Source organism: Penicillium coprophilum (assembly GCF_028826855.1).
Source record: "Penicillium coprophilum strain IBT 35676 chromosome Unknown utg000004l_segment0_segment0, whole genome shotgun sequence".
Classification (NCBI taxonomy): Eukaryota; Fungi; Ascomycota; class Eurotiomycetes; order Eurotiales; family Aspergillaceae; genus Penicillium; species Penicillium coprophilum.
In genome coordinates, this window is record NW_026622723.1 from 2,638,916 (window position 1) to 2,655,091 (window position 16,176).

The 16,176-nt window shown below is 50.2% G+C and overlaps 4 protein-coding genes across 4 annotated transcripts; all 4 read right to left on the reverse strand.

The window, feature by feature from the left end:
• Positions 1–1,910: 1,910 nt before the first annotated feature.
• N7500_005428 (uncharacterized protein) lies at positions 1,911–3,227 on the reverse strand (the record flags this gene model as incomplete). Its single annotated transcript, XM_056676573.1, has 1 exon — positions 1,911–3,227. One exon carries the CDS (start codon positions 3,225–3,227, stop codon positions 1,911–1,913), a length of 1,317 nt encoding a protein of 438 aa, XP_056531573.1.
• Positions 3,228–3,259: 32 nt separating this feature from the next.
• Positions 3,260–4,672, reverse strand: N7500_005429 (uncharacterized protein; the record flags this gene model as incomplete). The annotated part of the gene is made up of 1 exon (XM_056676574.1): positions 3,260–4,672. The coding sequence occupies one exon, from the start codon at positions 4,670–4,672 to the stop codon at positions 3,260–3,262; it is 1,413 nt and encodes a 470-aa protein (XP_056531574.1).
• Positions 4,673–5,365: 693 nt separating this feature from the next.
• Positions 5,366–9,349, reverse strand: N7500_005430 (translation initiation factor 3 subunit CLU1; the record flags this gene model as incomplete). Its single annotated transcript, XM_056676575.1, has 4 exons — positions 5,366–8,962; positions 9,028–9,083; positions 9,139–9,210; positions 9,313–9,349. 4 exons carry the CDS (start codon positions 9,347–9,349, stop codon positions 5,366–5,368), a joined length of 3,762 nt encoding a protein of 1,253 aa, XP_056531575.1.
• Positions 9,350–10,519: 1,170 nt separating this feature from the next.
• Positions 10,520–14,259, reverse strand: N7500_005431 (ABC transporter integral membrane type 1; the record flags this gene model as incomplete). The annotated part of the gene is made up of 8 exons (XM_056676576.1): positions 10,520–10,666; positions 10,748–11,225; positions 11,297–12,635; positions 12,703–12,865; positions 12,920–13,623; positions 13,672–13,905; positions 13,965–14,099; positions 14,175–14,259. 8 exons carry the CDS (start codon positions 14,257–14,259, stop codon positions 10,520–10,522), a joined length of 3,285 nt encoding a protein of 1,094 aa, XP_056531576.1.
• Positions 14,260–16,176: the final 1,917 nt, after the last annotated feature.

A 16,176-nucleotide genomic window follows, 5' to 3' on the forward strand; every position in this document is an offset into this window, starting at 1 on the left:
CTGGACCGACGCCACAGAAGGCTCGGAAGATATTGTCGAAGAGTAGAACAACAAACGAAACAACCCCAGGTTGCTTGACCAAACGATAGAAGCAAGGATTGAAGGGCTTTAGCCGTTAAGGGTTTTCTGTTGGGTGGCTGGTGTCAAATAAAGGACATGCCTAGATCTAACGTATAGAAATCAGAGAGAAAGCATGGAATAAAAGCCGTTTGTCGATATTTATCAGTCCAATGGGGCGCAGCGAGAAGCAAAAATGTTCACAGAACAGCGAGCGATGTTTGTTAAAGGCTGTTGTCGACGGGCAACGAAAGGAATGCTAGTGATCCAGTCACTGCCAAAAAAAAAGTGCCAAAGATGGAAATTTGTCCACGGCAATACAATGGAGATTGTCTCAAAAACAAAGATCAAAGAAAATGAGACAATGTTGATTGTGGTAAAAAAAAATTCAAAAGGACTGGCGACAATGAAAGATCGAAATAGAAGAAAGGACTGTTTCTCCTTGTGTCCAGTCCAGTGGATGGAGTATGAGACAGGGGGGTCGGACCAATATGTAGAATTCCAGCAAGGCTCTCCACCTCTAACACGGCCCGTATCATGTGGAATCCGGTCATTTCGACCTTGATTTCCGGGACTTTTCCTAATTTCTTCGAAAGAGGGGGTTTAGCGCTGGGACCACAGATCGGTGCAAGGGATTTTTCATGTGCATATGGAGTATGAAGGCAGACGATCCTGCAGATCCATTTCAACGAATCAGGGGCTCCGATTCACAGATAACCTCAGCACACATTGGCAGAATATGGACCTGGAACATGCGACAGGTCGAGCCCGAGTTATCCTAGGGAGTAAAAGTGGCGGGAATACCGACTAAGGACTGTGACTGGTCAGCAATGAAACAGTGAAACCAGCCAGTGAATAGGAAGAGTTTGACGAGGATCAACAAACGCCACACAGGCCCCGACATAGATCCGCTTCAATGCTTGGCCTACGACTGGTTGTTTGAGAAAGGGGCCTCTGCTCCCTCGATGAGCCAATCTACAGTTGGCAGTGGAGAAAATGAGGGCTTGTGGGGTCACGTTTTCATATTCCACGGGGGTTCTTAAGCGCCTATGTCAGCTCATCACACACTGAAGCGAACAGAGTAATCCACTTTAGGGGGGTTATGAAACAGTCCGGTCATAGGCTATTGCTCCAGTCATCACTGTAAGAGGCTAAACTCCGTCTTCAGGGGTTGTTTCCTTGGCATTTCATTTATATCAGACCTTAATCTCCTCTCGCGGAGAATTCCCTTCCGAAAGAACTCGGAAGAAATATTCTCACCATTGGCCCTAGACTCCGTGGTTTGGCACTGAAACGGGAAAATATGTATAAACGGATGTCTTAAACCTTGAGTGCAGGTCTATATTATTCAAGGCCATCGGTGTTGCCGCCGGAGTTTTGTCGGTCTGCAATGTGTTTGATCTCATGTGCCAGATAAAGTGCGCATATAACCCGACAGCCAGGGTTTTATCGGGTCAAATATCCAATCTGAGGGTTTTCTATTGGCATGAGGTCCAAAGGCTAATCCAAAGTTGAGGAAACAAGCGAAAAACAATCATAGAGGTCCGAACACCTCAGTTAAAACACCAATTCAAGGCCATGGGTATCAAACAACAATCCTAAAACACAGATTCCAAAAAAAAGCGGACCACCCATATCCACCGTTCCGTTCCGTTAAAAAAAAACCCCCCAAGATCTTGCAAACAGTCATACTCAGTAGTGTACGGAGTAAACAGCCAAGATATCCGTTTGCACTGTCAAATGTGATAAACACCTCAGCGGCAAGGATGAGCCGGGAGACTCTGAATATCCGACATTCCGCCGACGCACGCAAGCTGTTACAGACCTCAACCAGGGCCAAGCCCGCGCCCCGCTCAGAAAAAGCTGAGTTCATCGTCACTGTCGTCATCCTGGTGACAAGGGATGACTCTTTGTCGAGGGGTCGGCTCAACAATACGACGCATGGTTGAGACTGGAGGGCGCGTAGACCTTCGCCTCTCTACCGTACGATGGACCTGCTTTGCAGCACGCTCCAAAGTGGGCCGGACGGCAGGCTGACATGGACTGCTTTCTCTGTGATTGACGATCACGACTTCAACCTTCCGTGCCTGTTGTGTTGCGGGAGTCGTCCGTCTGGTCAGATTGGTGCTGCGCTCTCGCAAAATGTCTCGGCGAGTGACTGGTTCCACAGTAGAACTGTATCTAGTCGGGGTAGGAGAGCGTGTCTGACGTCTGTTTCCACCCCTGTCAACTACAACCACAGGTGTGGGTCGCTGTCGTTTTCTAGGCCGTATGGATAAGGTCTCGGCGTCCTCGAAAGTACGTTTGGTCCCCATCGGCTGGGGAGATGAGGTCAGACTTGAAACAGAGTCTTGGAAGCGATCAGACCCAGGTGAGCTGCTGTCTGTATCTGTATCTGTATCTGTAGAGGAAGCGCTGCAGGGTACTGGGCTTGATAGCATGCGCATGGGTCTTTGGGCTTTCTGCACTACGATGGGCTTTCCCTTGGTCACGGGTGTAGATGCCACCCATTCACCTATGCTATCTTCCCAGCGAAACAGGCCCGTGCTTTGACTAGATCCTTCGGGTCCTTCTGATGACCTTTGGGCAGTCTCCTCCTGACGCTGTCTTGCGACCGCCACCTCCTGGACGTCGACGGCCCACATGTGGTCATCGGGATCTCCTGTAGTTTCTGCGAACTCCATGGCAGTTTCTGCTGCCACTCGCCCAAGCAAAACCGACAAAGCTGGTGTATCGGCTAAATGGGCAAGTTGCGAAATCATGTCACGTATTTCGCTGCTAGTATGTTCACTTTCATCTTCTGAACTTTTTCTGAGGCAGCGAAACGCTTGATGCACAAACAATGCTAACTCTCTAACCATGTCTGAATGAGATGCTATAATCTCTGCGCATTCATCAACACTGGCTGTTGACGCCATCACATGATGGTTATTATCCAATAGGAATCTGTCATTGCACTGCACAAGGCTGGTGGCTAGCAAGATGCAGCCACGCCGTAACAATTGATGAGGGGTGTTATCAGGGCGCTTGGCGGTGGAATTTGATTCCAGTTCTCGTTGCAGAGCGATATAAAGATATTTTGTAATATAGCTCGCCTTTGTTCTGGCCGCACAATCAGTGTCATCGGAGGCACGAGACCGTGAAATGTGCATCCCGCAGAGCGCTGCCATGAGGCTTATGACGTGATTGCTTAAGGCATCTTCTACCTGTAATGGACAAGGCCGCGCAAGATTCGAGATTTCCCACGCTGTGGTGGAGGCAGCTCTAGTCGCACGGGCACGAGCAGCCTTCCCTTTCGGGGGAGTTTCTGTGTACAACGATGAGCAACAGTGACAGGGCGGGCATCACTAGCTGAGAGAATCACAGCTTCAATCAACCGTGTAGCCGCTGGACAGTCTTCATCTTCTTTCGAAAGGGAAATTGTTGCTCGTGTCATCCAACTAGTCCATAACTTGGTCGCCATCCATTCCGGGGGTAGCACTCCCCGCAAAAGAAGCTTTGCAAGTTCATTGAAGATATAAGAGCGACTCGCAACGCCATGATGGGCATATTTTCGTAACAATCGGATTGGATCCGAGGCGTCATGGCTCACCACTGGCCTTAGAGCCTGGGGGTATAGGTAATTTTTGCGTGTAGAAAGCAATGTGGAGAGCAATGAATCACTTTCTTCAGGTGCAAATGAACGACATTTCTCAATCAGCGCACAAGCAATTGAGTCTGTTATCCAATGATTCTGTATCAGGGTAGAAACCAAGTAGATACCCTGCGCACGGACAGCCTCGCGGAGTGGCTTCCAGCCTGTCCCATAAGGCGCATAAAATGCTTCCAACTCTGTAAAGTATGCATTGCACATATCTTCATCCCCGTCCTCGTCCAACTCGTCCTGTGCTTCCTGCTCGCTCGCAATAAATTCAGGCAGACTGCGTGCCACCATGGACAGTAATGATCGAGCACCGCGTCTGCTCCTTTCGGATGAATGCTTCACTTCACGCTTAGATATCACAGTACTGCAAAGGAAATTTTGAAAGACACGATCAAGGTTGTGTGCTATGTCGGCGAAGCCCGGATCACCAGACTGGTCGAGAAGTTCCTGCCAAGGGCTCTTGTGGAGCGAATATCGATCACGGAAGACTAACGGCCGTGACGATTGGGTATTAGGGTTGAAATGTCCCTCCGGGCGTTCTGACTGTGCACTCGGTGGCATCTCCCATCTCCTCCCAGTGATGAGTGGTGTTGCGACCTCAATAGCGCCGGGCAGGGTTCGTGAGGGTTCCGGGCTATGTATTGATAGTCTGTTGCGCTTTCCCCCCCTAGAACCTTCCGCTCTTGACGAATATTTGTGTTTGGGTCGACGCCGCTCGGGCTTTTTTCCTGGAATCCAAGCTGGGTCGTTTTCATCCGGATCCGCATCCGAGCCTGAACAGTTGTTCCGGCTTTCTGGTTTGTGATGGGCTTCCAACGTAGACACATCACTGCCCTCTGCAGTCTCGGGTGGTTTCGACCCGGTCGCGATTATCGACACCGTTTCTTTGTGCTTTGCGATTCGACGGCAGATGGAGGTCAAGGGGCGCAGGACACGGTTTGCCCATTTTGCAGTGGCTTGGGCGTCCTCCATTGCAGGACGAAAAGGATAATGATACCTGGTAATAGCATACAACTATTAAAAGAATCAGCACTGTCATAACTTTTTTCTCCTGGTCATTGGGGTCGCGCTGTACCAACGTCGCCGTTCTAACAAACCCCTCAATGATGCATGATAGAAAAAATGATGGCCCTCGACCAGATATTGCCAGTAATGCAGCAATAATCCAATGTAAATAAGATATACCAAGGAACTAAAGGGTGTGTTAGGTGGAAAACGAATGACAGCATTGCGCGGCAAACAAAGAAAACAAACATTGACTAATGCGGTAAAGCGGGCCAACACATATTGCCTATTATGGCGATCATAGTCCCCGAGGTTCAATGCCAGATACAGCCAAGTCCTTAAAAGGTGTCTATTGAATTTCAAGTATTTGCATATGAACTTCATGGATTCTACCCAGAAAGAGAAAATGACCCAAGTGGCAAATCCGCATAATGCACCAGATATGAGCCCATATAAGACAACCGAGTCTTTTCCATGCACGGCCCGAGAGATAACCCAACCTGGCAGATGAAACCAAAAATAAAAAAAGAGAGAGGAGAGAGATCTAAAATACAACAGTTCTTTTCGCTCATCAAGCCTGCCCACCGATCCCCAAAATGACAATGTATATAGATATTAACACATGTTATAACCAAAAAATAAGAACGGCTAGTAAATCATCTATGCCTTGTTAGACTGCTTGGAGCCACGGAGCTTGGGGTTGCTGGTGGCGGCACGCTTCTTCTGCTTGGAGCGCGAAGAGCTGGTGTCGCTACCTTCGATGAACTTCAGAAGCTCATCGATGCTGCGAGAGTCGAGACCTGAGGGGTCGGCAGGGGCGGTGATTTCAGGTGCAGACTGGCCAACCTGGGGCTGAACACGGGTACCCATGGAAGACACGCGAGGGTTCAGAGGGTTGCGACGCAGACGACGAGCCTGGATGTCCTTAGCGTGCTTGGCGATAGAGACAGCATTCTGAGTGAGCTGCTCAAGCCAGTTCTCGGCCTCCTTGGTGTTGCGGTCTTCGGGTCCAAGCTGGGCGAGGAAGATGTTGTATGCCTCACGCATCTTGCCGACGGCAGCCTTGGAGTCCTGGTCCAAAGCGAGAGCTTGGGCAAGCTGGAAGAGAATGGTGGCGGTGTTGATAGAGTCCTTGCCGAACAAGTTCTCACAGACGGAGAGGGAGGCCTCGAACCACTTGCGGGAGTCGTTGTACTGCTTGAGGTGTTGCAGCATCACGGCGGCGTTGTTCATCGTGGTGATGGAGTCGGGGTGGTTAGGGCCGTAGATGATCTTCCAGACATCCATGGCGTGCTTGATGTAAACCAGAGCGGTCTTGGTGTTGCCGGAGGCATGCTCGAACAGACTCAGGTTGAGGTAGCTCAGAATAGTGTCGGCCGAATCGACACCCATGGTACGCTCGGTGACGATGACGGCCTTGCGGGCCAATTCCACGGCAGCCTCCTTCTCATCAGTCTGGTAGTACAGCATGGAAAGCTGGTGGTAGAGCTTGGCGACCTCGGGGTGCAGGATACCGTAGATCTGCTCGTGCAGAGACAGAGACTCGAGGATGAGCTCCTGGCCCAACTGCTTCTGATTTTGCATGAGAGAGATACGACCGGCCTCCAGGGCCTCCTCTGCCAATGCGCTGCGGGGAGAGGCATCGCGGACCAAAGGAACGACATTCAGGATGTCATCAGCAGTGAAAGTAACAGCGGGCTTAGCCGGCGCCGGGGCGGCGCGGGCAGGAGACTTGTCACCACCCTTCTTCTTGCCCTTCTTCTTAGGCTCCTCTTGAGTAGAGCCGTTGGTGACAGGAACAACAACCTGCTCCTTGGCCTGGGCCTTGGTGAAGGCGTAGTCACGGGCACCGAGCTGGAGACCCAACTTGATGGAGATGTCACGCAGAAGCTGCAAGTGTCTCAGGGAGCTGGACCAGTCCTTCTCGAGGGAGAAGCGGAAGCGGATAGTGACCTGCTTCTCGATCTCGGCCCGGAGGGACTCGGGGGTGACCTTCTCGAAAGAGAAATCACCCTCAGGGAAGATTGCACGTAGAGATCCGTCAATCTCCGCCTGAGGGGTAGCGTTAACATCCGATCCGAGGAGGCAGTTCAGCAAGTGAGAAAGGCAAGGGGCGACGAAGGGAGCGGGAACGTTGTTCAGGTAGCGGTTGGCAACGTGCTTGAAGGCACGAGTAACCATTTCCTGGACCAGGAGAATGGACAGAGCCTGGAGGCGAGGTCCCTTCTCGGCTGACTGTTGGGCCAACTTTCCGAGGTAACGGAGGTTGATACCACGCTTGTGCAACAGCTGGGTCAACGATTGGCCGTCCATGGGGAAGCCAACGTCACCATCGTGCAAGTCCTTGAGCAGGTCGGGGATGACCTTGGATCGGAGGTGATCACAGGCATCCCGGACTTCCTGCTCATCCTTTGCCCATTGCTCCTTCTCCTCCTCCGTCTGGGGCACCTGGCCGCTGAAAACATCGGGGTTGAGAGCAAGGCTGAATCCAGAAATATCAACACGCTCCTGTTCCGCCTTCGCCGCCTTCTCCTCGGCCTTCTCCTCCTCGGTCTTATCCTCCTCGGCCTTGACCTCCTTCTCAGCCTCGGCACTAGCAGCCTTACGACTCTCGATCTCAGCCTTCACGTACTGGCTCATCTTGTGGCGCCAGTAAGACTCGACCAGCTCAAGTCTGAGAACGGACATGCGGTGGGGGTAGACATCGCTACCCTCCTCTTCCTGCCATGCGGCATCCAGAGGAGCCACGCGGTAGAGATCCAGAACGTATTTCCTGCCATCAGTACCCAAAAGGCCCTTGGTCTCGACGCTACCTTCTAGATCGTGACGCTGGTTCTCCTTGTCCCAGACAGGGTGCTGCTTGACACGCAGCGCCTTCGAGAGCTTCTCGAAGACGGGGACGAAATCAGCGTGGGTGGCCACGACCTCCTTGCCCTCAACACCACCGTAGTCAATCTGGTGCTCACCGGGCTCGCGTTGCTTGAAGATACCAGGAACAATGCTCTGGCCAACAATACGCTTGCCCAGGTAGTCGACGACCACAGTTCCGGGGGTGAACAGTCCATCGATATCAAGCTGGTTAACAGCCTTGATGCCAAGAACGTCCTTACCCACGGCCACGCGTGCGGCTTCGTCACCACCTTCAGAGGTGAAAGTCCCAACGCCATCAGCACCGAAGGAGTAGAAGATGTTATTGTAGACAAAGATCTGGGCGTCCCGCGCCTCAGTGGGGTTTAGAGGAGCAACCTCACCCCGAGCGACCAGGACTGCACCGCGAGCGGCAGCCTCATTATAATCGGCGAACAGCTTGGAGGTCAAACGTTCCCGGAACACGCGATCCTGAACGGTCTCGCGGGGAAGCTCGCGAGTAGTCTGGAACTCCTCGTTCCAGTCACGCAGAGTCTCGGCGTTATCAACACCAGAGATCAGGTAGTTCTCCTGGGAACGAGTGATATCGGGCTGGTGGGCATTCAAGCTCGAAGTGCTGGGGGAGATAAGCCATGGGCTGTTGGGAATGGCGTTCTGGAAGGGGAAAGTGGTCAAAAGATCCTTCTCATTGTTGTACTCCTGCAGAGCCTCGAAGGAGGCGTTGAACGAGGGCGAGAGTTGGGAGATGAGAGTGAGCAAGGAGTGGGCGCTGCCCTTCTTGGGGTGTGTTGGCTTCGGGAATGGGTCGAATCTGATGTTGGAGCACTTGTTCACGAAGAATCCAGACACGTGGGCAGTGATCTGGAATTGTTCACCTTCGTTAGTGGCAACAACGAGGTAAAGCAAGTGACCCTTCTGGCGGAGGTTGTACGGAACGGGGTTCCATGAAGACAACGAGATGGACTTCACTGTCTTGGGCAGAGGAGCCTGTTCGGTGGGCAGGATAGTCTGCAGCGGTGAAGCTCCGGTCAGGTCATATTTGGAGAGCGAGTGCTCCTTCTCGGACTCGCTAGCCTTGATGGCGTCTGCCGTGATAGTATCGTGCAGAGACAGACCAGCGGAGATACCATGGAGGTTGTCGACACGGTCACCAGAAGCACCAATTAGCTCCCTGATGCGCACAACATGCATGCGGGCCTCCTTCTCGGTGTAGGGATCCTCGACCAGGACGATCTCGGAGTCAGCCTCAAGGCCCGGGACCTCAGACAGCTCAACGAAGTCGTTGATGCGGTTTCCATTGAATTCGAGGTGGAAGCAAGTATATTGGAAAGTACCCGGTAGTTCGACAATAGATTGGCGGACATCCTGAACCTGTTCTTGGCTGGAAACCTAGAGACAAAATCGAGTCAGATATTTTTTCCCTTCTTCGTGGGCTTTCATAACATTGAACCCACCATCACTTGAATCTTATGCGGCGCATGAGGAAGCTTCACGGAGATCTGGAAAAGACCTGTAATTGAATTAGAACACCGCCATGCAGTTGTGCGTCCGGTTACCCAACATACCACCCGCATTGTCCTCCTCTGTGCCCTCGGGAACGTTGCCATTGGCAATCTCCTGAGAAGCTTGGGGAGCCTCTGTTACTCCGTTAGCTCGTATACCCTGCATCTTGTTTTACCTGGAACCCATGCTGTATCCCAATGGACCTTGGCCAGCGAAGCTCCAGGGCCAACACACACCTTTCGAGTGCTCCAACTCCCCATTGGTCTGTGCCATTATGTCGAGCCGGTTATTAAAAGAACTTCGACGAAGTAATCACAGTAACCCTTATCTCGCAACCGTCACACGGGTGAGAGATCAAAATTCGGGAAAGTGGAACGGGAAAAGAAAAAGGTGACCTGCGGGGATTCGACAGGTAGAGATTTTAGTATAGTATACAAAAGAGTAATTGAGCAAGAAACAAAAACCCCGTACCCCAGGAAGTTGGAAAAAGAGAGCAAGGATGAATGGATAGGTGAAACTGGAAAATCGGAGAGAAAATTTCTCGGATGCGGCATACCCTCGGAAGTGCTCGGGCGGTGGGTTCGGGGAAGGGGCGGAGAGGGACATTTTCTCCACGTCTCCCTTTTTGGACTGTTGAGAAAGAGTTGTGTAGTAGATTGAAGATACGATATGTCAAGGTATATTGTTAGGTGGATATCATACTCAACTACCAACGTTTTTCGGGTGTCAATATTCGCGATTGTGTACACCGTGGCGTTTAATTTCATTAATAGCTATTCCACTGGAGAGGTTTGTCCACGAGTTGATCCGTTTGGGAAGACAAAATATATTCCCTGGACAACCTGGATATAACTAGTTGGAAGCTAACAGAGTTAGATTTATCTATAGATACACTTGACTAAGAGGGATCATCTGCGAGATAGAGATGTAGAGCATTAACTATGTGCTATTCTTTTATGTTGGGGAACTTCGTGTCCAAATGACGTAGACAATAATAATCTTTGGGCCTTGTGTTTTGGGTGTTTGGTATACTCTTCCCGGCTGTTATTTTAGTTTTATTTTTCTATTTTACTCTTCTCGGTTTGCTAAGTGGACCGTGGGAAACGACTTCGAACAAAGAGGTTGAAAAATTCGCCGGTTTTGGATATATACGTGCCAAAAATATAGATCGAGGAGAACATAGCTACCAGCCGGGAAAAAAAAAAAAAAAAAGCTCAAGTCAATGGCACGTTGAGATATTTGGCTATTCCACATATCACTTTTCCTGGATGAACACATTCATGAGATTCGAATGCTTGAGACCTTTACATCTGGAATATGAGGACCTAAATCCCAAGAGAACGGCAATAGAGATGTTTGCGGATGAATCTGGGAAGCTTTGGATGCATGTGAGTTAGGTTGAGAAACCCATGATTGGGGGGCTGATGCTAATGTTCATCAAGACTAGCGATGAAGCTCTTGTTTATCTGTACCGGAGTACATCTGCTTGAATAAACCATCTCTGGCAAGAAGATTTTGCGGAGTATCAAACTCAACAAGACATCCAGAATCCAACACAGCAATTCTATCGAAATCTATGATCGTGTCAAGCTGTTGAACAGTTAGCTCGCTCTGGGGCCCAATAAGAACTATATTATGTAAGTTGGGTGACAGATGAAACTGGAAACATACTCTATGCGCGACACTGAAGACAGTACAGTCATGGAAAGCGTCTCTCATGGCTTTCTGCACTCGCTGGTCTGTTTCTGCATCAAGGCTGCTCGTGGCTTCATCCAAAATGAGCACCTGGCATCCACCATTACTGGTTTGTCTTTTGAGAATTGCCCGTGCCAGACAAAAGAGTTGCTGCTCGCCTTGCGACAGTGGATGGTCTTCGAGGAGTGTGTCCAGGCCTCCACGGCTTTCAATCGCCGCCCAGACGCCAATCTCCTTCAGCACAGATGTAATCTCGCAGTCTCTGGAAAGTCCCATGATATCGGCGTTATAGCGGATGGTTCCCAAAAGCGTGAACGGGTCCTGCGGCACGGCTATCAGCCTCTCGCGGATTGATCCGGGGGCGATTCTGGAAATGTCAGTCTGGTCAATTGTGATACTGCCATGCGAGAGGTCTACGAGGCGTAACATGGCTAGCGTGAGGGAGCTTTTCCCGCTGAAACGTCAAGAATTGGTTAGTAGGCTGGTTGTTGGAATATATGAAAACAGAAGTCTATGAAGACTTACCTGCCAGTGCGGCCGCAGATGCCGATTTTTTCGCCAGGCCTTATGTGCATGGAGATGTTATCCAGAGCTAGGGTTCCGTCGGGATAGCGGAGAGAAAGATCCTGTATGTCAATCTCCCCCTTATCGGGCCATGATGTAGGCAGCTCTGCGGCTGTACCCGGTTGATTTTCACAAGGCGTTGTCTCAACAAATGACTTAACACGGGCTATCGCTCCGAGTGAGGTCTCGAGAGTAGTCCATGATGTGATAAAATATGACAATAGTTGATTGAACCCAAGGATATTGTTCAACGCGACGCCGAGGAGACTGGAACTTGTGCTGCTACGCAGCATGACGGCTAGTGTTACCACAATGGTTGCCAATGCCATCACCACGATGTCCAATACCAGGTTCAGCCACCTCTGCGCGCAAAGTAGCATGTAGTACGGTGTTTGAGACTGATCAAGATGCCGAGTCAGGATTTTTGATGAGGCGTCTTGCCAACCAAAGGCCCGAATTGTCGGCAGACCTTCGAGTACCTCGGCAAAGTGAGAGTACAACGGGCTTCTAGACTCCAAATCGAGATATCGCAGTTGGCGACTCGTCTTGAGATAAATCTTTTGCAAAAAATAGAGCACGATCAGTGTGGCCGGTATTGTCGTCGCCATGAACGCTGACCCCGTGGCGATCAGTCCAATGGTGGCAATGCATCCAAAAAACGCCTCGGCGGAAGACATCAGCGCAATAGGAAGAGCCAGGTCTATCAGGGTCATATCTTGACTGAAGCGATTCAGTGTCACACCATTGTCAGTACCGGAGAAGAAGGACAGCGGTGCCTGCATAGTCGTATCCAAGAGCAACCAGTGCAAACGAACGGCCGACTTCGGCATCAGTTCAAGGAAGACGACCCATATGCACCAGATAGTAAGAACCGATGCTGCCAATGCCAACACCACATAGACGGATACATAGAGAGGAAGCTGTCCGCCTCCTGCCGTGGTCCATTTGCTCAACCACACTTGAGGAAAGTTCTCGGCAAATGCTAAGAGGGCATGCCCAACAAGAAACAAGGCGCAGAGAACTGGGCCGACTGTTCGTGCGTAGTAATAATATACCGAGAGGTCTCCGATCTGCCGAGTTCGATCCATATTTTCAATGTCGTTAATAGGGTCAGAGTTCGAAGCCATTATGCTTGAATGATCGTTGGGCTTGTTATTATCATCCTGAATTTGCGGATCGGAATATTTTCTAGCCTGCCAGAAATTTTGATTGCGAATAGCCTCAATGCCTGTTGTTTGAAGGTCAACTCGACCATCTGAAGTGAGCGAGACTACACTATCTGCGATTCCAAGGTGTCGAGCTGTGGTTGAGAATATCACTAGTCAGCGCTCCTTCAGCGCAAAGATCTGAACTTGAGGGGGTCCTACAATTATGGGTGGTCAGAACCACAGTTGTTCCCAGCTGGCGAAATATTCCATCATGAGAGAGAAGTCGTTGAATGATCATTTCTTGCGTTTGCGCATCCAGCGCACTCATGACGTCGTCGAGCAAGGCTATATCGTGGCGACTGTACACCGAACGAGCCAGGGCCTACAAAAATTAGCACTCGCCAGGGTGACACACGTTCTGGAATTTGTTTCATACCACTCTCTGTTTTTGGCCCCCTGCAAGGGCAAGGCCCTTGCTTCCAATCTCGCTTTGGTCACCGTCCGGCCAGCGACGAATGTCCTCATCCAAGCAGCATGCATGTATGACAGTTTCGTACCACTTCTCGTCAACCTCGTGGTCCGAGATACCAGTGATGCTTTTCTTAATTGTTGTATTGAGTAACCATGGATTCTGGCTGCAGTAGGACACTTTGCTCGGTTTGATAAACACGGAACCCGACAGACAATTAAGCTCCCCGAGGATGGTTTTCAGCAATGTAGTTTTACCAGAGCCAACAGGCCCAATAACAACCACCAGGCTACCGCTGGTGACCTTGAAAGACACGTCAGTCAGGGCGGTACATGTAGCTTTTTGTGAAGGCAAGACAGTCACGCTATCCAAGGCGATGGCAAGATCCGGCTCGGTTTTGTCTGAAGTAAACGGCATATTTTTGGTGTCAATTCGGGTATCTTTCACTGGTTCGGATATCATGTATTCATGGATCCGCTGGAAGCATCCCATAGCAGCCGCTAACTGGGGCAAGACAGCGAGTAATCGTTCCGCGGGCGTAGTGACGAGGGTGATGATACTCAAAGCAGTGAAGGCTTTCACGGTGGTGAGGGAGTCATCCGCCCTTAGTTCTGCTTGTACAGCGTACACAATGAAGGTAATGACAGGCGACCATATCCGAGGCACACTTGCTGGTTGATATCAGCGGAGGAACGACATTAAAGCACAAATTGTCTGACCTAGACCGTTCAGCCACATGATTCCCTTGAAGAAAGCGCGGGATACAGATAGTTCTCGTTCGCGGTGCCCCTGCAGGGCCTGAGATAGTTTGCCAGAAAGTCCTGAAATCTTAGTAGCTTTGATAGAGCCCAGTACGGAGGATGTATTTTGAATCCGCTTCTGGATTTCAAGATTCCAATTTTGCTGATTCTCTCCGATTGTCTTCGCCACTAGCTTCTGACCACCTAGACATGCTAGTACCAAACATAAGTACGAAAGCTTTGCATGCTTCGGTGCAAGGCTTGCTGCTTACCTAGAGTTAGAATTAACGGAACCACGCAAGTTGGTCCCATTTGTCTTTCAAGTAGCCATGTACCAATTGCCACTTCAATTGTGCGAGCCCACACATCATTGAAATTTTCCAGATGCTCAATAATGCCATCAATGTCTGTTTGGAGCCTATTAGCACACCGGGCTTTTGCTTTCATATCCCCAGACAGGTGAACGGGCATCACTCACTCACCTGTACTCATCAACGTAAGAGCTGCGCTCTCCGCAAATAGGTCGTCTTGGAGTGTCAGAGTCCTGTTATGGATCAATGAGATCATTGTGCCACGGAACAAAGTGCTCACTCTGGAGAAGCGATGTCGGTAGTGCACATTAGACAGCTAGTGCCTTGATTAGCGGCGAAAGATGTAAGCAATATTGTAAAGGAACAGATCATACTGCTAATCCAAAGTAAATTAAGAAAGCGGCTCCAATAAGACCATATCCACGATTCCTGCTCTCCGGTGTGATCGGGTCCTCTACGTAAACTAAAACTGCCGTGATCATGAATGGTTGGGCAAAACTGAACCCTATCATACACACACGAGGAAAGGCCACGGCGACAAATTCCCACCAGAAGCAGCAGAAAAAGGCCCAAGGCAAGGAAAGCATGCTACCTGTTTTACCTGGGACGTGTCAGCATAAGATATATTCAACGTTGGAGAAAATATCCTACCATGCTTCTCCCACGATTTTTTCAGTCTTTCGCCTGTGATACCAGAGCTAAGGCCAGGCTCAAGAGCGAAAAGGTCACGACTCCCAATGATCTTCCGACACCCAGCCAAAAAGAGTCGATTCAGCCACCAGACAAAGCTTAGATTAACAATGCCACAGGTTGCCTCGGGTGGATACTCTTTGTAGGGGGGGCTTCAGATAAGATGTTTTTTCTCGGTTTTCCAATAAGAGCATGGCGATTTTAGTCCCCAAGACCGCACTCTGCACAGCCGCAATAGCAACTCGATGTGTGAGCCATAAAGTCCGGACCTGTGTCGCATCAAACAGAATCGAGAGAAGCAGGTAAATAGTCAACAGAGAAGAAGGCCTTGTTGATTTAATGTCTTCGACAAAGGACAGTCCAATGATAATAGCAGAACTGGCGAGGCCCAGGATAGCGGAGGGGATGCTGGTCGACGTCCGTGAAGCAACCGATACGCTCCAAAGCACCAAGAGGGACAGTTGAAGGGCGAAATTGATAGAAGCGGCAATCTATAGGCTTATCAATCGCAGCCCAACTTGTGGGAAGTACTGTATCTGACCAGCTTCAAAACGTAGTCATGTTTGGGTCGCGTCTTTCGTTGACAGCGACAGAGATGGAATAGTCGGGGTGGTCCAGCGAGTAGTAGGATTGCCGAAGGAATTATTGACAGTATAGCCTGCTCGAAGGTGATCGTAAAGTCAAATGCTCTCAGGCGGCTAACAGGTCCGAACGCGTTATCGGAGGTATCTGCCCAAGGGGCAGTGGAATTGAAGGCCATTTTTGTTGGATTTCAGACCGGAACCGACAAGGAGAGACAAAGACAACTGTAACATGGAGATCAGGGTCTTCTCTGGGATATGAGGCGTGAGATGGATAGAGATAACGATTGGAATGATGACGATAGCGATGTTGCCTAAACAAAGAGATGGCTAGGCATGTAGGTACCTACTGCATGGTGTGGGAGAGGTCTGATGGCGCGTCTGATTGGCTGATTATCCACCCAGGGCTGATTCAGGTGTGGGTACTCCGTACGGAGTACGGAAGTGATTGGCGGTTTCCCATCGTATCAGGTCAGTTAACCACGGCGTCCACGGGTAGTTACAAACTGTGATTATGTGATGCATGAGTCGAGAAAAGCAAATTGGGGCCATTCCGTAACGAAACTGGTGACTAAGTTGCATCTGTCTCATATGTACGGAGTAGGTGACCCCGTACTCCGTACATCACTGCACAGTATATGGCCGGACAACCGTCGGTGGACCGTCGCAAGATGTTTGGACCTAAGTATCCACATGACAGATCGAGGTTCCACTTGGACTAAACCGCCCCTATACTCCGGGTGTTGTACTTAGAACACACTTCCCCTTTCCCTTTTCCTGCACGCATCCCCAATTGACCGAAGTTGATGGAAACTGTCGGTTAGGCAGATTCATGTGATCACTGGAACACACTAAATTGTTTTTGATTTTCTTGCCCAGCAATCATGGTTCACGTGATCCAA